General features: G+C 38.4%; 1 protein-coding gene across 1 annotated transcript in view; it reads left to right on the top strand.

Annotated features, from left to right (window-relative positions):
• The first annotated feature begins 6,988 nt into the window (after positions 1-6,988).
• Positions 6,989-25,796, top strand: part of cubn (cubilin (intrinsic factor-cobalamin receptor)) — a 127,396-nt gene continuing 108,588 nt past the window's right edge. The window contains exons 1-13 of the mRNA XM_037079515.1: positions 6,989-7,110; positions 7,732-7,861; positions 13,022-13,117; positions 13,258-13,296; positions 13,550-13,651; positions 16,097-16,200; positions 16,764-16,890; positions 17,858-18,026; positions 18,681-18,812; positions 20,701-20,796; positions 22,551-22,675; positions 23,901-24,093; positions 25,030-25,148. Coding sequence (XP_036935410.1) covers positions 6,989-7,110; positions 7,732-7,861; positions 13,022-13,117; positions 13,258-13,296; positions 13,550-13,651; positions 16,097-16,200; positions 16,764-16,890; positions 17,858-18,026; positions 18,681-18,812; positions 20,701-20,796; positions 22,551-22,675; positions 23,901-24,093; positions 25,030-25,148 — 1,554 coding nt within the window. The remainder of the gene's footprint in view (positions 7,111-7,731; positions 7,862-13,021; positions 13,118-13,257; positions 13,297-13,549; positions 13,652-16,096; positions 16,201-16,763; positions 16,891-17,857; positions 18,027-18,680; positions 18,813-20,700; positions 20,797-22,550; positions 22,676-23,900; positions 24,094-25,029; positions 25,149-25,796) is intronic.

Raw genomic sequence — 25,796 nt, 5'->3', positions numbered from 1 at the left:
ATAGTCTGCCCAAATATCTCGTCCTAAATGTCCCTGAATGTTCGAGGTTAACGTTCTCTAAAAACATTCTAAAAATGTTTTCTGATAACCTCCTTAAAATGTTCAGCGACAACTTTGCTTGAACGTTATACCTTAATGTTCTTGAAAATGTTCTTAGCAGGACGTTTTCTTTAAATGGACTTGCATTTGTATAGGGCTTTTTCCACTTCTCAAAGCAAGTTACAGTACTTGCCACATTCACCCATTCACACACACATTCATACACTGATGGCGGAGGCTGCCACGCAGGGTGCCAACTGCACATCAGGAGCAATTTGGGGTTTAGTATCTTGCTCAAGGACACTTTAACATGCAACTCAACCCAGCCTGGGAGAGCTGGGATTCAAACCAGCGACCTTTCGAACACTAGACGACCTGCTCTACTCGCTGGCTGAGCTACAGCCATCCCAAATATCTCATTCTAAGTTCCCAGAATGTTGGAGGATAACATTCTCTAAAAACCTTACAAATGTTTTGTGATAACCTTAAAATGTTTACTAAAAGTTTGTTAGAACATTATGCCCAAATGTTCTTAAAACATTTTTAGATGAAAGTTTTTAATGTTCTTGGAATGGTATTATTTTAGAGTTGGATAACATGCTTTGAAAGAAATCTATAAATGTTTAGTAACTTTTCATTAAAATATGGAAACATTTAAACATCATGACAACATTCCCACTTCATCTTAAAACAAAATTGTTCTCAATAGGAGCACTGATAATTTCCTTAACTATTGGAAGTGGATTATTAACACATATAAACATTTAATAACTTCAATATTCAAAAGTCTTTCAACAAATTATTTATTCATATACTTTTAGTTAAAACAAGGGTTAGGGTTACATGTTTTCAATTGCACTTACCCCACTAGACATTCTGCTAGAACCAAAAAGACAAAACAAATCAACAAAAACTGGCAAAGCCCCCGGACATGTGCACTTTAAACCTAAACTTTAAACTTAACTTTTTGGCAACAATAATAATGTAAAACGTATTGTAAACACTTGTGTTGATCCGACAATGTCATTCCTCCTAAATTTATCTCTAATGTTGTCACTCAGATTGTCCATACTGGCATTTTACATGCATATTACACGTCTTTCAAACCATGGAGAGGGATCCAACTCTATTGCTCTTCCTGAGGTTTCCTCTATTGCTCACCCTGTAGGAAATCTGCCCATGTAGCCTGTTCTGGAGAATACATATTGTAAAGCCCCTTGAAGTAATTTTGTGATTTGTGCTATTGGGCTATAAAATGATTTGTTTGATTTTACCTGAATAATCTTGACTCATTGATTGTGATTGCTTGTGATTGTCATAAGTTAGAATTATGCTTAGGTAGCATGCTATGAGTAATGCTCCACAAATGGCCTGTTGGAGATAATAAAACTATAACTTGTCTGTGTTCACACAGTAAATTTGATTATCAATGTACAGCTCACAAAACCCAGCTAATTACATCTAAGATACAGTACACACCAGGTGTGAGATTGTAGGCACTAGTAATAATGCCACCCGGTCACCTTTCTTTTGATACTCTCAATGCTGGCATGGGTTTATGACATTTTTTAAAAATGATCTATCATTTGTTATCTAAGACCTTAAAAACATCCTGAAAACATTTTCCAAGTGTTGCTTACAGAATGTTTTTTCTTTGTTTTCATATAACATTGTTGAAATGTTTTGTAAAAAAGTGATATAATCTGAGGCCCTAATAACATCCTGAAAAGATTTTCTAAATGTTGCTTTCGGAATGTTCCTCCTTTGTTTTCATGTAACATTCTCAGAATGTTTTATAGAAGAACATTCTATAATATGTTACCTCACCAACATCCCCAAAACATCCTGAGAATGTTACAGCTAAAACTTCCTTCCTTTGTCAATATCACATTACAGGAATGTTTTAGAAAAATGTTTTGGTATTGTAGGCTCTAAATAATGTTCTTAAAACATTTTCCGCATGTTGCTTTGACAATGTTCTTCCTTTGTTATCGTACAATATTGTGGGAAAGTTTTTATAAAAAACGTTCTGTAATTGGAGGCCTTAAAAACATGCCAAAAACATTTTCTAAATGTTGCCTTAAGAATATTCTTCCTTTGCTATTCTGTAACATTATGGGAATGTTTTATAGAAGAACATTCTATATTCTGTTACTTCAACAACATCACCAAAACATCCTCAGAATGTTGCACGTAAACATACTTCCTTTTTTAACATTTAACGTTATAGGAACATTATTTGAAATGATAAACATCCTTAAATGTCCTTTGAACATTAGTTCAAAACATAATAAGAACTTGCAGGGAATGTTAGTATTGTGGGAACATTTCCTACTAGCTGGGTACATGCTTTAGTCTTGCTGGAGTAAACATATATCAGTAATAAGAGCACATTCCAACAGCAGGCATCCATGTGGAGCAAGTTTTGTTTGAAAACACTGTGTAACACTTGTTATAAATTCATTTTATTGTTATGTGCCTGATTATCTCATGCTGTTTTGTTACTTAGATAATTTCCATAGACACACTCTTGCTATGTGACTGACTGTCACACAGCAAGGTGTTTGGACCTGTGAGCGTGTCAGCAGCGTCAGCTCCAACAGAGAGGCGCACCTGCAGCTCATCCCATTTCATCATCCCCCTGCTATTTAAGCCCGGTCATGTCTCCACTCCGATCCCACATTGTTCCGCCAGCTACAGTGAATGAATCAAGAGCTTCTAGCCTTTGTGTTAGCATTTGTAATCTCTTAGAAATCGTATTTTGTTTTCTTTTCTCTGTCTCTAGTAAGTGTGTGTATTTTGGGTGAGCCTGTCAGACGACTGTGTTTTTTCTCCCTGTGTACCTGCTGCGCGGCAGATAGACTCCAGCGTCTCTCCAGCCCTGCCGGTTCCACCTGCCTGCCGGTTCCATCATCTCTCTGCAAACTCTCTGAGTCAAATAAACACTGAACTACTGATCTCTGCCTCTGCTCTTCCTGCTCTTCAAGTTTGGTTTAATATAAAAATATTCTACACATATCTACATTTAAAGTGAGCCCTCCTTTGAGACTATTTTGGTCTGGTTATTGGTCTCTGATTCCATTCCATTCATCCCCACCACAGAGCTGAGTTTCCTCACTAGTTTGTTCAGCTTGATGGCACCACCTCTCCTGAGGCCACCTCCGTAGTATACTGCTGCAAATAATATGACACTGGCTACCACAGACTGGTAGAACATTCATAGCTGCCTAGTGCACATGACCTGAGCCTCAGAAATAACAGCTCTGTCCCTTCCTGTAGGGGGCCTCAGTGTTGTTTGACCAGTCCAGTTTATTGTTTAGATGCACCCAGAGGAACCTATAGGTTTCCACCATCTCCACCATCTCCCCGTTTATGGTAACAGGTGTTGGGGGGCTCTTCCTGCACCGGAAGTCCTCCACCAGCTCCTTGGGTTTTCCCTATGTTGAGCTAAAGGTGGTTCCTGTGCACCATCATACAGCAATCACAATTAGTTCCCTGTATTCCTCCTCCTTGTTGTCTGTGATACATCCAACAATGGAGGAGTCATCAGAGAACTTCTGCAGATATGTCTGATGATGCTGATTGGATCAATGAAGCATGATGCTTACAGTATACAGTAATACAGCAGCCAGTAACTCCCTCAAACTCCCTCATCACCCTCTCCAGACATAGCTTTGACTCCTGCCATCATGGGAGGATGCATACATCACCTAGCATGGCCAAATCAAACAGATATTTGAATTAACTTGTTCCATCAACTGTGCAGTTGCTATTGCATTACAGTTTTTTTCATTGCTAAGATGCATTGGTCAAAACTGAAGCGACATGTTCAAAATTCTTTGCACAGTCTGCAAGACAGAAATGCAAGTGGGCTAAACTGTGTCTCACTTTTCATTGCTTTCAGATGAAGTGCATTCAGTGACCACATTCACAGAAATGGATGAAATCTTTTCTCAATCACTAGTTCACACCTGCAAAACACTATGCTTTAACAGCACATTTTTCAAATGCTAACACACTTTGTTCAAAACAGTTAAAAACACACTCAAAACAATGATCGTGGGAAAAAAACACTGGGAAGTTCTGCTGCAGCCACATTGAAATCTATTAAAATATTATATAAAAATATTGACAATAAAAATAAATAACACGAAGATGCAATTCCAAACAGCTGATGGTAGTTTTCAGCTGAAAACTGATTCAGGTTATCTGCGTTTGGCCTCATTAGAAAGCATATACAAAAGAAGTGGCTTCTGATTCTTTTTTCCTGTGCAAGTATGGATCAAAGAGCAGCGGGTGAAGTTGGTAGAGAGAGAAGAGCAGCCAGGCGAGGAAGACCAAGAGCTGTGGTATCTGATGAAATCAGGGCTACAGTAATTGACCATGTGATAAATCATGGACTCTCTTATAGAGAGGCTGGTTTAAGGGTGCAGCCAAACTTGCAGCATTCAACAGTCGGATCAATTTTGAGACTTTTCCTGCAAACTAACAGGTAAGAGATGCATCCCACAATTACTGTATTGAGCCAGATTTTACAAAATAAAGTAATCTATGTTTTACATCAGCTGTAAGTTGGGAAATATATTGATGACAGTATTTTGTGTTTTGTATTGCTGTACTATATATGTACGATGCATAGGTTGGTACCTGCAGGAGGAAGAGGCCGAATTTTCACAGATGTCCAAGACACCGCGCTTGTTGATATGGTCATCGCGAACAATGCCATGAAATTGAGGGAAATTCGGGACAGAGAACGCAACCTTTGCCAATGTGACCACCGTCAGCACTACAACAATTGCCAGAGTGCTTGAGAAGAATAAAGTTCGGATGAAAAAACTGTACAAAGTACCTTTCAAAAGGAATGGAGAACGTGTCAAACAGCTCCGTTATCAATATATTTAGGTAAGATGTTTGTTCAATGAGTAACCATGTGGACAAGTATTTGTTGTGCAGTAAAACCATGAATTTCCTTTTTTGCGGACGGTCATGGAGATGGAGGCCAGACCAATTGAAATGGGTCAGAGGGCAAGAGATACAACATTTGTTGTTGTGTGGGACAATGTAGCATTCCACCACTCTGCTGCAGTGACTGCATGGTTCACTGAACATCCAAGGATGTCTGTGCTGTTTTTGCCTCCATATTAGTATTTTGTCATTCCGTTTGTTAAAAGTGATTGCGTGTGTTTCCAAAGTGCTAGTGTTTTGTTGAATGAGCTTTTTGATCATTTGATAATTAACTGTTGAGCTGAGCTGCATGATGGAAATGCAGACTGTTAAGAGTTTTGAACACGTCACTTCAGTTTTGACCAATGCGTCTTAGCAATTGAAAAAAAACTGCAAACACAGGACTGATGCACTCTTAAAGTTGGTTTCTCCTTATTTCTCACTGTATTATTTTTATGATGACCCCCTGTATGTTATATGTATTTTGCCACTTTTTATTGTACTATTTTATTTTATGGTTTTACTGTTGCAAACCAAATTGCCCCTCAGGGACAATAAAGAAAATACAAACAGATGTATATGCTAACAGCGATCAGGCTGTCTGTTCCACTTTCCAAAATGATCGTGACGATCAATTTTATACCTGAGATATAATTTGAAAATGGTGGCTGGATGTGTGAAAACAATTCATTTCTTTATTTAAGTTTAGTTATGGTGAAAATGGCCAATGATTAGGACTCAGAGTGATGGTGAGACAGCGCTGGCTGAGGAACTATTGATTTCAGATTGGAGTTGACTAATAACTTTCACATTTAAAAAGATTATTGAACAAATGTCCTTCAGTACAACTGATGGCTTGAATGGTAATAACATGGATGTATGATTAACATTTGAGACGAAGTGAAGTCAGTTGTGAGATATGCTGTATTATTATGCACAGAGTAATTCCTCTCATATTTCATTTATACAGTCTGCTTTGATTCACCACCTCCCCTTGTCTCCAAAATGTTTGCATGCATGGCTCAGAGTTTACTTACAGGAGCACAAATTCTCAAGTTTGTTTTCCTAGATCACAGCTTCCATGTGGGAAAGGGTGTGTGCCTCTTGATGATAACGTGAAATGACATACCTGTAAACATCACAAAACACCTCAACTTTGTAATGCTGTTAACCTCATTGGCCCTCTCACATGATTTCACAAAGTCATTAACTGCGTGTGTGTGTGGGTGTGGGTGTGCGTATGAGTGAGTGGGTGTGTGTGCGTGTGTGTGTGTGGGTGTATGTGAGTTCAGGTGAGTAAATATGCTGATGGTTATATACTTTGCACTTTGTACATATTTTAGTATTGGACAACAATACGCCAAGGCTCAAATGAAGGCAGCTGAAGAAGCCTGATACTTATCATATTGAGCTAGATGTTTAAGAACAAGATAAATCCCACATATAATACTTTTAATAATTGAATATGTGTATATTAAAAACATAAAAGTAATATGACAGAATACTGACATTGATAACTTCACAGTTGACAACTGATGATTTTAGCCCCTGTGTTATCCTTTTGATCACAATTGACTATTCTGCTAAATTGACTGTTTTAAACTAATTAATTTCAGTTTTGAAATATAATTTCAATGAGATTTCACAAGTCAACTAACAGTGTTGAAGTTTATGATGTGAGTATAGTGAATATAATTCACAGTATTTTTATTTGAAAAAAAAATCTTTTATGAAAACATTTTTTAGCTACTAATTCGTTTCACAAGTGGCAACCCACTTCTGACATCTGCAAAGCACATATAAGCAAAGTCACATGAAGCAGGTTATTCATCTCCTACAATCATGTGCTGGTCCATGGTCACTTAAGTTAACCAGCTTCATTAAATGAGGTGCACTTTATGGTTGTACTGTCAGGTCAAAGTCTTGGCAGTGAAAATTAGAGTGTGGAGGCTCCTCAAACCCCAGTGAAGTTGTTTCCAGTGTCCAAGCAACACGTCTCTTTTCTATGGCGCTGACACTGTGGCCCTCGTGGCTGTCTGTCATTCTCATTTTCCTTCTGGTGGGTCTGCAAGGAGAGCCAGGGGACACAGCACAAGGACGAAACAAGAGGACCGCTGACGATGACCAGTGAGTTGTGGGGTTTGTAGAGATCGATCAAACGGATGCTTCATATAGTGATGGAACAACAACCAAAAATTAGAATGAATACTTATTTAAGATATAGTCTTGTTACATGCAGACTTAAATTGGCACTTCAGTTTAGAGCAGCTGGTCAGTAGATAAGAAGCCTGTAATAGCAATACTTCTCCCTGACTATATTTTGAATGTTTCTTTAAGTTTTCAAATCATGTACGGAAGAAGGTCTGCCAAGAGTCAAAATAGTTTCACAATTAGTCTTTAGCATATGTCAGTATCTCACCTCTTAAAATGTTCTGTCAGCGTTTGGAGTATTTTCATTTGTGTAATATGATTGTTTGACCCTACAGAGCTTTTTTCTTTTTTTCATCCCTGACTTCCAGTAGAACTCCATCAGAATGTTTGAGCATTTATTTGTACTGGAAAAAAGAAAAATAATATGTATGAGAAAATAATACAATCTCTGAATATATGGGGATCATAGTGGGACTCCTGATGTGTATTTCATGAAAAAGCCCATTGTCCACCTATTCTATGCCTATCGCCACTACTGACCAAAATGCAAGTTCTTTTATCAAAAGATATTTTTGACTGGGTGATTTGACCCTGTAGGCCTCGTATGCTGTCAGAGAATGGTCACCTTGTCTTCACATCTGGTTCAAATAAAGAGATCCGCTTCCAGACATCACCATCAGGACGGGTAAAAGTGAATGATGAAGACCTCACACTACTTTTAAATCAGGTAAGTGTGAATTTTTTCCATTATTTTCAAGCACACTTGATAGGACAATAATCACGTGGGTCATAACTGCTGTTCAGAGGACTTATTCATAAACATTGTGTTTGAGTGCCACTTTCTAAGCAGAGTTTGGAGGTTATTTTTTATAAATGACAGGAGAGGTGGGGTGCTCCATAGAAACCCTGACCCACGCCTATGCACATAAATCTGGAGAAATGAGCCACTGCGACTCCGATGGCAGAAACTGTTTTGGTACCTGGGTTACCAGGTACACATTTAAAAAAATAAATAAATAAAATCTAATCATCCTGAAAACAAATAAACAAACACCTTTATGAAACTCCCAGAATTGGAATAATAAAAACAAACTATGATTTTTTTTGTAAGGATAACATCCCCATAAAAAATGTTTTGAAATAATGAATCAATACCTTTATGTTATGTGATCTATCCTCATAAAAAAAGAAAAAATAGATAAAATTAAAAAATTAAAAAATGCAGTATAGGAGAAATTATCTGGGCAGATGCAAGTTAATGGACAATTCGTTGTCAATTACGTCAGGGTAATTTTAATATTAATATATTTCAATGTACTGCTTAAGTTACATAAAACATAAAATGTAATTTGTGGTGCGGTGCAGTCGCTCATCAAGGTGGGTGGGCTGCGTGTCCTCATTCTCCTGCACCTTGGCTGCGAGCACAGCGAGATCTTTTCTTTAACACTGAGCACATTTACTTTTTTACACTTTCTCTCTTGCATTTTCCATGATTTCCATGTCTTCATGCCATCAGCGCGACTGAATATTAATTAGGAGACTGACTATTTAAAGGCCACTGTGGGTATTACATAAAGCAAACAAAAGGTGCCCCACATTTGACTTAATGCAACCTATAAAGAGAAACCAGGGTAGGACATGCATGTGCACTGTTTTATAAATCAGGATATTTTTGTCTGTCACTTCCTGTGTTTCGTCCATATGCCACCTTTTGATGTGAATCCTACACATGGGGATATAGATGAGGCCCCAGATCCTCATACAGTAGGAATTTCAGGATACATTCACTCCATATATCTCTTGTGATTTCCTCTGTTTAATCACTGATCCATGGTCACTACAACTAGGAAGCATACTGTCCAAGTTCACAATCAGCTCTTTTGGCTCAGCATGTACACACATGAGGAACTGGGACTCCCAATAAGTGTTCACTTAGGCTGTCAAATCAAGTTGAGCTATTGACCCACCCTGTAATCTGGGGTCCTGGTCCAGACAAACTGTTGGGCCTCTGGCTTTGTAAAACAACATAGATTCAGAGCTGGTTAAGTATTATATCAATACCATAGGTACACATATATTCTGTTAAATGTGCAATTTAGTAATTCTTTCCTACCTATTAATAGTCATTCCACTGAGTTATTCAACAGAAGTCAATAAAGTATATCATTATTATGTAACAGTGTTAGGTACATGTAATAGGTATTTTGATGAACCACGATGAGTGTCCAGGTGGCGTTTATGCTTGCCATGTGGATGGATGAGCTGAGGCAGTGACTACTGCCATTCAAACAAACAATTCACAATAGATGCAAGGGCATGTATGGTAGTATAATGACCGAAAAAGTCCAATTGGTAAAAGAGCTTCACTTTTCCACACAATTCTCATACAGATCGCATTCTGTCGGCTTCCACAGCAGCACGAAACACAAGTGAACTTCCTTCAGTCTTCCTCCGAAAGCTCTGAAATGCAGTGGACAAATGACAGCTGAGAGCGTTTGTATCGTGTGCAAGATGTGACTAAATTTAAAAACAAAGACACATCCATGTCACCTCACGAGCTCTGTAGTAAACAAATGAACTGAAGACAAAATTAACAAAATACCATACTACTGTGGTGAGGAGCGTCATGTGATGACTGAGGCCTCAGATTTTATGAAATGGTTGTGAACATAGCAACTAAATTAATTTACCGTGTTAGTCATTTGTGGTCACATCCATATTGGGATACGTAGGCCTGTTTGTGATGGAAATAAAGGAGCAATCATGTATATAATAAAAAAAAAAGAGTCTTAAAATTAAATTAAATGCTCAATGCTGATCTGATGGTGATCACTCAAAGAAACATATTCTTATTAAATTGAATACACTAACGCCATTATTTAAAATACAGTTTAAATATACAGTTGACCCCGTGATAAATATGTTAATAATTATAGAAAAATGTACAAACTACTAGCAGCTTTTTTTACATTGTAGGATTTAGCAAACAGAGAGGCCAGGGGGAAGGGGGTCCTCAGGAATATGGTTGACTATATAGGTACCTGATTGTTTTGCTTGGAGTCTCATTTTGACTTATCAAAAAATAAAAATACATATTTTTAAAAATGCACTGCTTTTACTTTTAAAGATGTTTCAGTTCTGCTCTGGAATATGTATCATACATTTTACATTATGTTTTTATTACATTGAAATGTTCTTTTTTTGGGACAACTGGTTTTGAGGGAGCTGGACTGACATGTTATTATATGAATTATAAAATGATAGACTAACATATGTAAAGAAACAATGAATATTTTGAACAAGAACATATTCAACAGAATTAGCACTTTTCTTCCTGGGACATATTTTTGCTGAAGTCTCAAGAATCAGCACCAACCATTATACCTGCTGATCCCGGTTCTAAATGCTCCTGTAATGATTCTTTTGTAATTCTCCTCTAAGCTATGAGGTATGGCTTTATTGTGGTTGTACTCTGAGACATCACTGCAGTACATGTTTCATTTAAACATATTATGAGCTTTACCCAAACTGAAAGCTGGCTGCTGCTCATGTGAGACAATGAATGATTTACCAGCTGGGGAGCAGACACAGCAGTTTGGAGTGAACCAAAGATCAGAGGCCAAGTGTGAGATACGCAGTCTTTATATCAAATGTATATGGCCTGTATGCATTCATTTTATCTGTAGCCTGTAACTGTAACATGTACACAGATGTGGGTTTGTGCTTGAGTATGAAACAAACAATGCAATTGAAGCAGCTGGTAGGTTTTGTTTAAATCTTTCAAGTATCCATGATTTAAAAAATAATGCTATGAAATAACCATGAACTGACAGATCATTTTGGTCTGTGTACTGCAGATGGGTGTACCATCTATGGGTATAAGTCACCTATTTTTAATGCAATAGGAGAACTTTTAATTCACGATTCAAGATACATTTAATGTTTTTGTTTTTTTGTGGTTTGTTTTTGCAATATAAAATTGTACAGTTTGATGAAATATCTGTTGTATTTCCCCTCATCTACATACACACAAAATAACCAAAAATATTCAGTCTAATTAATCAATAATAATTCAGTCAGAAAATAAATTATTCATGGTGAAATGTTGAGGATGAGTTCAGGAGTGTCCCAGCCTTAAGAAAGAAGCGGGTCTATAGTCTGATGGTACAGCAATGGTTACTTCTGTATCATTTGCCAGACAGCAGCCGGGGGAACATTCTATGGCAGGGTGGCTGTTGGGCTGTGTGCAGACACCTAAACGCAACAATGTCACTGATGACTTACTAAAATAAACTATACTGAGAGGGTACAAACAAAGTTTGAAGATAAATTGAAAGGTAAAATGAAAATGATGAAATAAAATGATGCGAGCAAAAAAAAAAAAAAAAAAAAAAAAAAAAAATGATGGTCTTTAGTTGTTTTTTCCCCCTTAAAATAACATTGTGAGGGTAGATTGTCAATGGTGTGTCTCTGCCACCCATCTCTTATTTATGCACAATGTAACTTCAGTAAGAGGATTTAATCACAGCATTCCATGCGTGTTTACTTCAAGATACGATAAGTTTTCAAGAGGTATCATTGTTTTGGTGTAATGAGTTTTGTTTGTAGTTAGCACCTACATTACATCTGACACATTGTTACAGATCTGATGTTTGTATTCTAGACTGTGGGTGGCACCACATCACAGAAATGTTGTTTATAGCCAATTAAGTACACTCTATAAAAATATTAATGCAACTCTTTTTTTTGGTTGCTTCCATTTTTTTTTTTTTCAGTTGAAGTAAAAGATGTGAGCCGTTCTCTATGGACACACAAATGTGTTTAAATCTGTATTACATAGATCTGGATCATATATATCATATATATATATATATGATCAAATGTACAGTTAAATATTGTGCAAAAATTGCACAAAAAAAAAAAATGTCCGTGTTTGAGTCAGGTTACAGAAGGAGGGGTGTCTGACTCTCTTAGGGAGGCGGTATAAAGTTTAGTGACCACAGGCAGGAATGATTTCCTGTGGCGCTCAGTGGTGCATCTGGGTGAGAGGAGTCTTCCACTGAATGTGCTCATCTGCTGGGCCAGTGTGTCACAGAGAGGGTGTGTGACATTACCCAAGATCCTCTCTGCTGTGGTCATTAGAGTGTCCAGCTCCTCCCCCACAACATCACCAGCCATTCGGATCAGTTTGTTCAGTCTGTTGTTATCTGTGACCTTCAGCCCACCGCCCCAGCACGTGACAGCGAAGAAGATCGCACTGGCCACAACAGACCTCAGCATCATCAGGCAGATGTTAAAGGACCTCAGCCTCCTTAGGAAAAAGAGTCGGCTTTGGCCCTTTTTGTAGACCGCTTCGGTGTTTCTAGTCCAGTCCAGCTTATTATCAAAGTACATCCCCAGGTAGTTGTATTCCGCGACAGTGTCCACAGGGACCCCCTGGATGGAAACAGGGGTCACTGGTGTTTTCACCCTCCTCAGATCCACTAGACTTAGACTTAGACTTCTATTTATTGATCCTTTTGGGATAACTCCCACAATGAAATTGGATTTCCAGCAGCTTACAAGTAGAAAACGGAGGTACAAAACTAAATATAGGAAGTAAAACAATAAACAGTAAACAATAAACTCTTAGCTACATATACATATATATATATATATATATATATATATATATATATATATATATATATATATATATATATATATATATATATATATATATATATATATATATATATATATATATATATATATATTCTAATAATACAAAATATGGAAATATGAAAGAAATAATTCACTATTTGTTTTATAGTGATAAATCAGATCACACTGTACTAATGAGTTTCACTTTTGTTTACTGAAGTTCCAATGAATTGCCTCATTTTAGATCAAATCCAACAAAGAAGACATTGATGACATTAAGGCCAATGGAGGTGGAGTTCCTCCTGATGTCACAAACAAACTGAACCTGCTCGATACCAGGGTAGGCCATTTAAGACTTGTGTCTTGGTTTGTATTTATGTGCCATTTTTCTAACTATTAACTTTTATCTTATTTTGAATGTACCTGTAAATAAGCAGTGTCATAAAACATATTGTCATCGTTTCTTTCAATGCTTTCCAGGTGTCAACACTTGAGAGTAAAGTGACTGCACTTGAATCGGTAAGATATTTAAGAAATATTTAATGTATTATAGATGAAAATGATTCTATTCATTCTATTATTATGTAGGAGTATTTTTCACCTCTATGCTGAAATATTGCCAGACTTGATTAGCTCATAACAAGGCTGGAATTTATTCATTTGAATTTGAACATGAAAAGCATCTGGCTATGCAAAACACTAATGGCTTAACCCAATACTGTACTGCGTTGTGTTTCTGTCCCTGTCTTTTTTCTTCTCTTCTCTCCTCCAGACAGTTCAGAAGGTGTCTTGCAGCAGTAATCCCTGTCAGAATGGAGCAACATGTCTGAATACACTCAACTCATACTACTGTTTGTGTCCCGCCAACTGGGATGTGAGTTTTATACTATTTGTTGCATTATGGAGTGCTTATTATAGTTGACTATGTATTGATTGTATTATTGGTATTAATAAATAGCACTTGGCATTAGTGAGAGTAGTGTAGCTGAAGTAGAGTTGACACAGCAGATCACTCATATAACTAAGGCCAACATAGTTTCCTCATAGATTTCTGGATTGAACCTCACAGTTACAGTTAAGCTGTAAATGTGAGACAGTTGCAACACTTGTAGAACAATAAAAGATTTGAATAGATTCATGCCAGCTCATTCTTCAGAAAACAATGATGGATTTAGCATAGTCTGGTGATGATGACCATGTCCTCCTCCTCACTCGACAAAAGGAGAGGAGAGTTGGGTACATCTTATTTTAGAAGGTAGTGAAAACGAAGGAAAGCAATTATCAACATAAGCTGCAGACTCTCAGTTATGGTTTGTGTCTGTATCAATGCAGAATCTTCCACGTTAGTGTCGTGATGCAATTCCTTGATTATATGAACCAAGGAATCTCCACACCTCTAGACTATCTGCCATTTGTCGCTTGCCAAGTTGTTCAAAGACCTGAAATGTTTTGACAAAAAACACTATATCCATGTAAAAAAAAAAAAAATGCTGATAAGCTCACTTCGCTGTGAGACAGATCTGAAGATTTAATGTTCTGATCTGAGGAACAAAACTGCTGGAAATCTATATCTTTTCCAACTAGCTGTGCACAAAAAGAGCAACTTGTCTGCACACTGGTACTCTTGGTGCATGCGTGTAACGTGTTGTATGTGCCCTGTACATAATTTACCATTATCTGCTGGTCCTTGACTTAAACGCAGCTTATATAATGCTGCAAAGCTAACACTTAGAACCACATTGTGGAGAGGGTCAAATCAGATCGTGATGAGCACAAGGACACAAGCAGCAAGCACAAAGTGTTACAGGGTAAAACAGCAGCAGAAAAGGACTTGGCGGTCCGCAATCTCACGAATACTGTTGCATTAAAGCATACAAACACACACTATTATTGCTGTAATCAACCAAGCCGTGAAATTCCGTCTAATTAATAAGAAATACAAATAAAGACTAGTAGTCTATTTGCTTTAGCTTAAATCATTTTTGACCCTATCATTTTGCACTGAAATTAATTAAAATTCATTAATTAATAAAGACACTGGAGTCTCTGGGCTCTGGCAGCGTTTTGCATCACGTGCAATATCATAGCACATGATTTCCGGAAATATATTGTGTCAACTGTTGAGGAATATTTAGACAATTGTTTTTGTCATGTGCTAATAATTGACAGACACTATCATTTCACTCTGTGTGTGTCCTCGCAAAGAGCGAGACTGAACACAGCAGCGGCTAATCCAAAATAGTGAAAACAAAGGGGGTGTTCTGAAGACACACTGTAACCTGTGAAACAGGGGTGCTCTGAAAACACCTCCATTAGCACTTGGTACTTTCCTCCTGATAAAGTCATTTGTGCCATAAGCAGGACACACAGCACTGGGATGGAGAGGACCTGCTGCGTGGTTATGCACTGCCATCGCAGCATGTAATTAATATGCCAAAAATCGACCAATCAGAATTTTGGTTGAGCCAGGGCTGCGTAGCTCTCTTCTGGAAAAGGTCACAGGGCAGTCTGTGGCTAATCAAGCCAGACAAAAGACTACAAAGGTAAAATCCAAACTTTTGGTTGCTCCCCGTTGCACTGGAAGAGGAACGTGCAGGTGCGCTAAATGCCAATGGGAGAAAGGAGTTTCAACATAGGAAACTGTAGCAACCAGGTGCCACTTCCTGGACACTTGAGTTTACACTCTTAACTGTGTTTACCAGGCTTTGCTAGTGCAAGGAGGCCGCATGTTAGGCTTTGGTCTACAGGCAGGCCCCCTTATTGTTAGGACCTTATGGTTAGGTCCCAACACTTTTCTGTGTGAACCCTGGCTATTTTGGTGATACACACCTGTGTTGTCACTGGCACAAATGAGGGAAACCCCCACGCCAGCATTAGCTAGCTAGCTTACCTTAGCCAGAACTGCTAACATCTTCGTCATATATCACAGTGTGGCTAAAAACACAAAACGATCAACAGGTCTGCTATTGTAATGCCATATCATGCCACTTCTGCACATGTGACTGACTGATGCCCTTGTTTGAAAGATCAGAATAATTGACATGGTTTATAAAGAAGGAATGGTAGCTTTTTTTTTGTTGCATTGCTAATATATAAAAAATAAAATAAAAATAAAATACTGAACCAAAACAAACGGTTTGCCAAAAAATATTGATGTGCAAATTAATCACATGAAAAACCCTGCCCCCAGTGTGCAAAGAGCTTCACTCAGAGTTATTCTCAGAACATTTCTATTAATTAATGACAGAAAGAATCATTAAAGTTTTTTAAGTATTTTCGTCAAGTTTATTCTGAACCAGATGTCTCTCCTGTTTCTCAGGGTCCTAACTGTGCAACAGATGTAAATGAATGTCAGGTGTATTCTGGAACTGTTCAGGGTTGTCAGAATGGAGCAACATGTGTCAACACCCCTGGATCATTCACGTATGTCTGAAGCTTCCCATATATGCTATTGTGGTGCTGTGAATTAAATGTGAATGGTAGTTTGGATTTTTGTTTGTACCTATTCTTACTTATGTAGAAAAGTTGAAAATGCAAACAAGTTTTGATCTTCAGTTTAACCCTGCTGTGCTCACATGCCATGTATGTTGGCAAAATGATGCATATTAAAATGGTTTACTTTACACTTGCTAAAATAACACAAAGCACATGATACTAAGTGAAAAAAATTCTGATTGAAACGTGAATACCATATTTCTAAATCTTTTAATTAATCAGATTCAAAATACCCAGTGTGGTTACTTTATATGTTTTTTCAAATTTAGTTGAAACTGTTTCTTAAGTATGTTGATATTGAGTATAATATGGGGCTATTATTATTATTATTATTATTATTATTATTATTAATAATAATAATAATAATAATAATAATAATAATAATAATTCTTATGGGGGATATATTTATTTATGAATCATAATCTGTTAGTCTTTAATTTCACAAGTTCTCACTTAAAGCTAACATCAGTACCATTTCTGTTTCTGTGTAGCTGTAACTGTTCTCCAGAATGGTCTGGGACTCTCTGTTCTGTGCGTTATGATGACTGCAGAAATGCAGGGCAGGACCTGTGTGTACATGGCACATGTATTGACGCAGACCGTGTTGTAGCTGGACAGGTAACCAGTCACTTTACGCTGTACTTGAGTAAAGTATAGGTACGAGATTGATAACCCAAGATTTCAGAGACTCTGTTACTCTTTGTTTTTTTCCGCTTTCATCTCTGTAATACTGTTCAAGTGGTAAAGAACATTTACCCTCCAGCTCCAGTCAGCAGTTCACATTATAGAACCTGAACACCCCAAAATCAGAGATCAGCCCTGCAGATCACGGCTGGGTCAGGTTGATAAACAAGAGTGAGGATAAATTCACAAGATTTAAAAGTAATTTCTGAGCCCTCTTCCTGTTTGTAAATGATTCTGGATCAGACCACAATATGAAGTGACTCCAACTGTTTATTCCTATAAAGACTCTCTTGCTGGCTCTGAGGAACTGAGCAGTGGCTCTTGTTCCCTGCTCTACAGGGTCCTCCAAACTCTGCAAACATCATTAATTTTGGTTTATTACAGAATGTGTCAACATTCAGAGCAATTTTGTAGCGTCATTAGCATTTATTAGAAACAGTTTTATGTCCTAGTCCATGCAGGCTCAATCGTCTGAAGGCTTTTATTCCAAACTATCTAATTTCAATGATTTATATTATGAGTGGCTATGATTATTGTAATATAATATAATATAAAAACCAGCAGACTTACCTTCTGACACACCTTCTTAAATTGAGGTAACGGAGTCCTGATATAAATTGAAAATACAATATGAAAGGCAGACCTTTTTTCATTTTGACTTGGTAATGTGCATTTATATTGAAGCCATTTTGCAGACGCTTTTGTTCAAAGCGACTTACAATAAGTACATTTGTCACAAGAAAGAAACCACAACAATGGCAATGTATGCAGGTATGGCATATAATTGCAAACAAATACTCTTGTATATTTATTTATTTAAATTCAGTATCATCTTATTCTGTACGTGATATGACTTTATTGGATAGATTTTTCACATTGTGACCATTTTTCCATTGAACAGCCTAAATACCAGTGCATTTGTCAGAATGGCTGGGAGGCTCCAGCCGGGAACCCTTCCTGTGTGGCTGACGTGAATGAGTGTAACCTACAAAACAAACCTTGTTCCACCAACCCCCCTGTTCCCTGCTACAACACTCAGGGTTCCTTCTACTGTGGAGCCTGTCCTGCTGGTAACACTCATAAACACAGTTCATCCTGGGCTCTGTTTTTGAATGCAAGTGCTTAATTTGTGACCAGAAGCACATACTATATTAGAACGGTATTATACAATGTAGAAAATAGGTGTGGAGCAGGCACAATTATCTAAAACAGGCCATTGTGGATGCAGAATCAGAGTCTTACAATTTTCAAGTGTAATTAAACCCCCCAAAAGTGAATATGAACAGCTTTGAATATTAAGGGCATGAGAATCACAATTGCTGGCTCAAATGAAGTTAGAACTGTTCCTCTTACATCTTGCCTGTGTGCTCCTAAAAGCTGATGTGCAAATTGAGTACCCCCCCAAACTGGTTTTCCGCTAAAGGTGGCAGTTGATATAATTAAGTGGATGTCCCCTTTTCAGCTCCAGTTGCTACTATATTGCATCCTATTAAAAAACACTGATCCTGCTATAGCCATTCCTTGATGGAATAACTGGCCTCTATTATAGCCCCAGACAACAAATTGTGAAGAAAAACAAAAGAAATTGTGAGAAATAAGTTGGCCACATTATATTTGTACTTTTGTATTTGTTTGTGTATGCACACAACTAATAAAAAAGTATAGCTCATACTGTGATTTTGCGAATCGCCGCTGTTATTGTAATTCATTCTATTATGTCTCAGGTTGGCAAGGCAATGGGTACAGCTGTCAGGATGTGGATGAATGTTTGACCAATAATGCTGGCTGCTCCACCACTCCCATGGTGCAATGCTTGAACACCATGGGCTCCTTCCACTGTGGTCCATGCCCTCCAGGTATGGTACATCTTAATCATAAGTATTTCAAATGTTCGAAAATGCTTTATCGTAGACAACTGACTTGTTTCATTTTCTCAAAGTAGTATCCATAAAGAGTTAAGAACACATGTTCGCTCTGAGTTTCTGAGTTGTTCAGGCTACTTGGGGGCCGTTACCCTAACCAGCCATCTTGTGGGTTGCTCATGCTATGTGAGCACAGGTGTGGATGATCAATATTGCGTTGAAGGTGGATCAGGTTCAAAGACAGCTGTTCCTTTAACCTTATAACCCATCTACTATCACCCTCTGTAAGGACATTACCACACAGAGTTTCAAAGCCTGCAACTCCCTTCTAGTTAGTTAGAGCTGAAGAAGCCACTTGGATAGGAGGTAAAATGTCTTCAAGAAACTGAAACAAGTCCAGTTGCCAATGATATAGCACTTAGAATTACAATAACCTGGATGACTGAAAACCTTCATTAACAGTATTACAAATGACAGTGAACTCTGAGGGTTATTTAAAAGTTACAGAACCATAGTCGATTTCATCTTTCACAAGAGCCAGAAACAGTATGTAAAACCTGCTTGACTCATAACAAGAAGGTCAGAAGGAATCTACTGTATAGTAAAATATGGAAGCACATGTGTGATGTACATTCCAGGTTTGCATTTTGACCTCTGCGCCAACCTGAAATTAGTTTATATTGGTTGTTATACAGCATGCTAGTCAAGATATTCGCAATGGTTCGGACCCCAAACTGACTGCAGGTACTAATGGTGGTGAAAGTTATCTTTGTGAGATGCCACATGCCGACTGAGACAGAAGATCCTGCCTCACTGAGAGAGGCCAAGGCACTCTATTGGAAAGCAGACAGATCACTGGGAGTCAAAGCCACCAGCAAAACAGTGTGTTTTCATTTGTCAATCTGATGTGTGTGTGAGTAGTGGGACCAGAAGTTAGTTATACATGAGGCGGTTTTGCCAAAAATGTGACATATGACATGATAAAGTGTAAAGTCCTGCTCCACTGTGCTTTGGCATTTATTTCATATAGATCCTTTTACTGACAATGTTGATTAGACACACTGATTGCCGAATATATTTTGACAAATGACTTTGCTCTGAGTGATTGCCCAGAGCAGACAGGTGCTAGGGATCGGGGCAGAAGGAAAGTTTAATGGTAAAGTTGGGTAGTCAATGTACAGTACTGGTTGCAGTTTGCACAGACCATGTTTCTGGCCTAAGAAAAACCTTCGATCCTCTCTTCTAAGAAAATCAAGCTACTGTCTACTGTCTTCTACTTTTGTCTACTGAGTGACTGGGAGACCCTTGGTCCTGAGTTGTAAAAGCAACAACCACCACTAGAGTAGCTCCGATACCGATGCCGCAGATACTGTATCGGATAGGCAAGTACATGCACCGATCGGATACCACGTCATTTATAAAGGGGACCATGCTACTTCCCAGTTGGCTACGTTAGCTCTGCTTAATGTTATACCCTGGAAATTCACAATTCTTCTTCCCTGCTCTAAAAGCCAACACAAAAAAGTTGTTCTTTTAGTAAAAATAGATAATAGAAGAATGTTGTATGGCAATCACTCTGAACAAGATTTAACCTCTCCGCAAGGTTATAGGGCCTGAGTCGCCAGGCCATACAACAATGATGCTATCATATAACACCCATACAGGGTTGATAGTATGTACAGCTGTTAAAAGAAAAATAAATCTTCTTTTCCTTTTTTTTTTTGAAAATGTGGACTGGTATTAGATCTGTACTCGGTATCAGCCTATACCCAAATCCCAGGTATCGACTCAGTATCAAGAAGGAAAAAATTGTATCAGAACATCTCTGACCATGACAAAACCAGAAATAAAAAGAAACTGATAATTCTTAACCTTTGTGCAGGCTATGAGGGCGATGGGAAAACATGCACCCAGACCAATATCTGCGATACCAACAATGGAGGCTGTCACCCATTAGCTACCTGCTCCTCCAGCCCAGGTAAATACACATATATATTGATTTTATTACTGTGTCTTTGATATGGGATAGGGATATTTGTGGTTAAACTCACTGAGGAGAATCATGCATACATGCATCACATGTTTTACAACTAGTTGGCTGACATTTGGGAATTTAGGACAATTGTGAAGAGAGAATTATATTTCATTGATTTTATGATGGGAGGATGGAGTGACTTTTCTTCCCACTTTTCTTGCTTATTAAATGTGTCGTAACTTTAAGTAAATGTATGGATTTCTCTGGGTTTGAATATTGTTGGAAACATTTGGGACAACTGAACATATGACAAATACCTCGTCATTTTTAAACATTTTTAGGGAGGGCTCTAATGGACTAACATGCATGACCACACTGGCTACCAAAACAAAAACCAGTGAACCTTCTATTGACTTTATTCTCTGCCAAGTACGCATTACTTCACTAAATCTTAATATAGAAAATCATTGTTTGCTGGTTTATTATTGTTCAAAATCACATGCATAGAACCTTTAATGGTGCTCTGTTTGGCTCACCTACCAAGAAATAGCTATACCTTTGAGTTGACTGCACACCTGCATCATGTTATTGGTTATTTGGGAGAGTCAAACATCTGATGTAAAACATATGTCTTTAAAGATCTAAAAAAGAAGAAATAATCATAAAATTGTAAGAATGGAAAATAAAAATATAAAAAGTCTGTTAGCAGTAAGTAAGACATAGAAATTGTGGTCATAAAAAAGTGCACATAGTTTCCAGGATTTGTCTGAAATCAGTATGAATATATATATATAGGCAACTCTATAGTATAATTACAGCCCATCATGTTATCTAAATTCTGAGTGTGAAATTTACTGTATTGTATCTTAAATTTTCCCCCAATGCAATGCAGATGGTAGTTACTTTCTGCTAAAACCCCACAATACAATACATCACATATGATAATTGCAAAAGTACAGTTGTGTAATACTACATCCTATATGGAATAGATATGGAATACTTGTTCAGATTCCAGGTTGGGGGAGAGCTACTGCCTCAGGTGGAGGAGTTTGAGTATCTTGGGGTCTTGTTCACGAGTGAGGGAAGGATGGAGTGTGAGATTGACAGGCGGATCAGTGCAGCTGCAGTAATGCGGTCGTTATACAGGTCTGCCGTGGTGAAGAGAGAGCTGAGTCGAAAGGCGAAGCTCTCGATTTACCGGTTAATCTACGTTCCTACCCTCACCTATGGTCATGAACTTTGGGTCATGACCGAAAGAATAAGATCCCGGATACAAGCAGCTGAAATGAGTTTCCTCCGCAGGGTGGCAGGGCGCTCCCTTAGAGATAGGGTGAGGAGCTCTGTCACCCGGGAGGAGCTCGGAGTAGAGCCGCTGCTCCTCCACATCGAGAGGAGCCAGCTGAGGTGGCTCGGGCATCTGTTTCAGATGCCCCCTGGACGCCTTCCTTGGGAGGTGTTCCTGGCATGTCCCGCCGGGAGGAGACCCTGAGGAAGACCCAGGACACGCTGGAGCGACTATATCGCTCGGCTGGCCTGGGAACACCTTGGGATCCTCCCGGAGGAGCTAGGGGAAGTGAGGGTGAGGGAAGTCTGGGTGTCCCTGCTCAGGCAGCTGCCCCCGCGACCCGGCCCCGGATAAGCAGAAGAAAATGGATGGATGGAGGGATACTTGTTCAAACTGAGCTCAGTTAAGGAGTGAGGTTTGCACTGAAACTATGTATTATTTTCTTCTCACTCAACTCTTTGACATCCACCAGGCACAACTCTCCCTGTATGTACATGCCCTCCAGGCTACATAGGTAATGGTTATGGACCGAATGGTTGCACTCAGACCAGCAACATCTGTGAGACCGACAACCCATGTGTCAATGGACAGTGTACGGTGAGTGTGTGTGACTGTGGGTATATATGTGCAAATGTGAAGATATGATGGGTTGCAGCGTGGTCAGTGCCAGCCCTGACCAATTTGGTGCCCTAGACAAGATTTTAGGTGTTGCCCGTTTGCATCACTGTCAATTTGACTCACACAGAAACTGCATGTATGTATTCAAGATTTTATCTCTTTTAAGTCAAATAAAAACTGAAGAAAGAAACTAGTGATGAATTTAAAAATGTGATATAAATAAGGTATTGCACAAACACATGACAGAATATTCTATTTACATACAAAATAAAAACAGTGAACATGAAAACAAGTGACATAAAATGAGGGGACCGGAGCGCCTGATGCTGTGTCACTTGGACCGGTGGTGAAATATTTTAAAAGTGCATCTGAAGAAAGAAGAGAAGTATATGTGTTACATATATACAAGGGTTAGGGTTAGGGTTAACCCCTGTAGGTTAGGGTTATCTCCTAACCCTAACCATGTATACACATACATAAGACTAATGTAGACTAATAATGAATATACGATGAGATTCATTCAACTGTATCGTCATTGCAAAAAGCAGTAAAAGGTGCAGTGAAATGAATATGTATATACATGCTTGCAGGCTTTTAACAACCCTATTACTTATAAAGGGGATGGACAGCTAATAGCATTTTAACTGACATACAAGCAGGAAAACACAGCCAACAGGTTAAAATAACACCTGAACAGGCCTGACGTTAACTTTCCAAATGTCCCTGATGAATTTAAGGTGGAGTAACATTAACTTACGTCATCTCAGCTATTTACTGATTATTAACATTGACGTTTTTTGACGTTACTGTACCTCTATCTTCACGTTTTCTTCCCCCTCTGTCCTTTTTGTCCTGGGTGCCGGATGTTTTAAGTCTTTTGGACATTGTGATTCCACTACAGTATCAGCCCTTAGCGTTCGCCTATACAGCCTATGCCTAGGCCAGCTCTGAGAGTGGCTATTATGGCCTTTATTCTATATTTTCTTATAGTCACCAAATTTTAAAAGCAACAAAGAATTGATTCCATTAAAAATAATTGTGTGTTTATTGAAAGCCTGTTGTGGACACAAATAAGTCTTTGAATGCTTGTCAAACCATACCTTGCCTTCTCTAGAATAGAAACTATAGAATAAATTCAATCTGTATCATGAATTTGTAACAACAGATTCATGAATGTCTGACTAATGCACTACTGCTATCACAGGCCACCACCTCAGCTCCTGGCTACATCTGCAATTGCAACTCTGGCTGGGAAGGAGCAAACTGTGACCAGAATATCAATGAATGCTCCAGCAATCCCTGTCAGAATGGAGGAACCTGTACCGATGGCATTAATGGATTCACATGTGTATGCACTGCACAGTGGACTGGCCCATTCTGCCAGACCCCACAGCAAGGTATGGGCAGGACAAGAGGCAGTAGGGGCTGGGAAGATAAAAGAGGTGAAGTGAAGTGAAGAAGTAGTGCAGAAGTCTTTTTCCTGTATTTGTTTCCATAAGATTATATATTTTTAAATTATAAATGATAATATCAGTTTAACAAGTAGAGTGAAAAGATGATTTTTTTGGAAAAATGTCCATGAATGTCAGAATATCTTAGTATTTGGTATGTCCCAGTTTTGCTTTAATGACACGATGCACTCATGATGGCATGGACTCCACAAGTTTGCGCAAAACCTGAAGACTCATGTTGTCCCAGCATGATTCGTCTGCGTTCCACAAAGCTTCTTGTGATGTCACAGGATGCTTGGCTTCAATATTTCCCATAAATGTTCAATAGCATTGAGGTCAGGTGACTGTGGATCAGTGTATCATTAATTATGTCCATATTAAATTGTGAATCCAAAATTGCAAAATGAAAAAAAAGTGTTCCTAAATCTGATACCTTCTTTTGACGGGACTTTTACTGATTGTTCCCTATTTTGCAAATTCTGTGTCTTTTCTATTTCCCACAGAACCAAGCCTGATTTTTTGATCTTCTAACTATATGTCCTTCCATATTGAGGACCACAGCTAATGTAATGATGGAAAAATGTGTAATGTAAGGCATGTAGGAAGGAACAAAGGGTAAAATGTGCTTTCACAAGATAATGTGTAGGCTAACCTAATTGTTTTGATGGAACATTTAACCTTTGCACAAAGGTCAAATAAGAATATTTTTCATTTTGCTGGTACTTTTTATGTGATCACAACTGGATGTTTTTTGTTTGAAATTTCTATAACAAAAAGGTGAACAGAAGCAGCTCCCCATCATGTGCCTTTTATGTTGTCCAGCTCATTTCTAACACATCAACGGTCATCAGGTGCTACTATAAGTGTGATTGTGTGTTCCAGTGTGTGGAGGTTACCTGACTGGTCCTGCTGGTTCCTTCAGTTATCCCAACACCCCAGGTCATGATGAATATGATCACCAGGTCAGCTGTGCCTGGGTTATCCGTGTTGAGGCAAACAAGGTCAGTGGTGGTCTCTCTTACTAAGGTAAATAGACTCCTTTTCCTGTAATCTGTTAGCTTTGTCTCTCCAATTTGACACTACAGTTATAGGACTATCAAGCAAGATCCAGAAGCATTGCTTAAGCATTGCTAAGATCACATACATTTTCAGAGCTACACAGTAGGGCTGTCAAAACGAACTTCGCTATTCGATTACAATTCAATTTTTTTTTTTTTTAAATGAGAAGATTCGAGTGTGGAAACTGACATTCGAGCTTCTGCCTTAGCAACGGCGCAAATCGAAGTCAAAGTCGTGCATTGTGACTAAAATTTTGGATTTCCATCAAGAAACGAGAAGATTACTTCCAGAGAAACCGTCATTTGCAAGTTATGCTGTAGGTCGTTAAAGTACCACTCGACTACGAGCAACATGAGCGCACACCTCCAATTCAGTGCATTACTCGGAGTACACGGAACAGTTAGCGACTGAGGAAGAGCCACGGTTAAAACAGGCAAGAATAACATCGTTTTTGCCTCCCTCCTCGTCTCGTTGTCTGCCAGCTGCTCGGCAAGAAGCGGTAACGAAAAGTTTATCTGCAAAGATATGAGGCCAGTTAACATCTCGCAGGGGTTTAAGGAGTTCGTCTGAGAGATTGAGCCACAGTACAC

Source organism: Acanthopagrus latus, chromosome 19, assembly GCF_904848185.1.
Source record: "Acanthopagrus latus isolate v.2019 chromosome 19, fAcaLat1.1, whole genome shotgun sequence".
Lineage (NCBI taxonomy): Eukaryota > Metazoa > Chordata > Actinopteri > Spariformes > Sparidae > Acanthopagrus > Acanthopagrus latus.
Note: the sequence above shows the minus strand (reverse complement) of the source record. Positions and strands in the feature narration are given on the sequence as shown.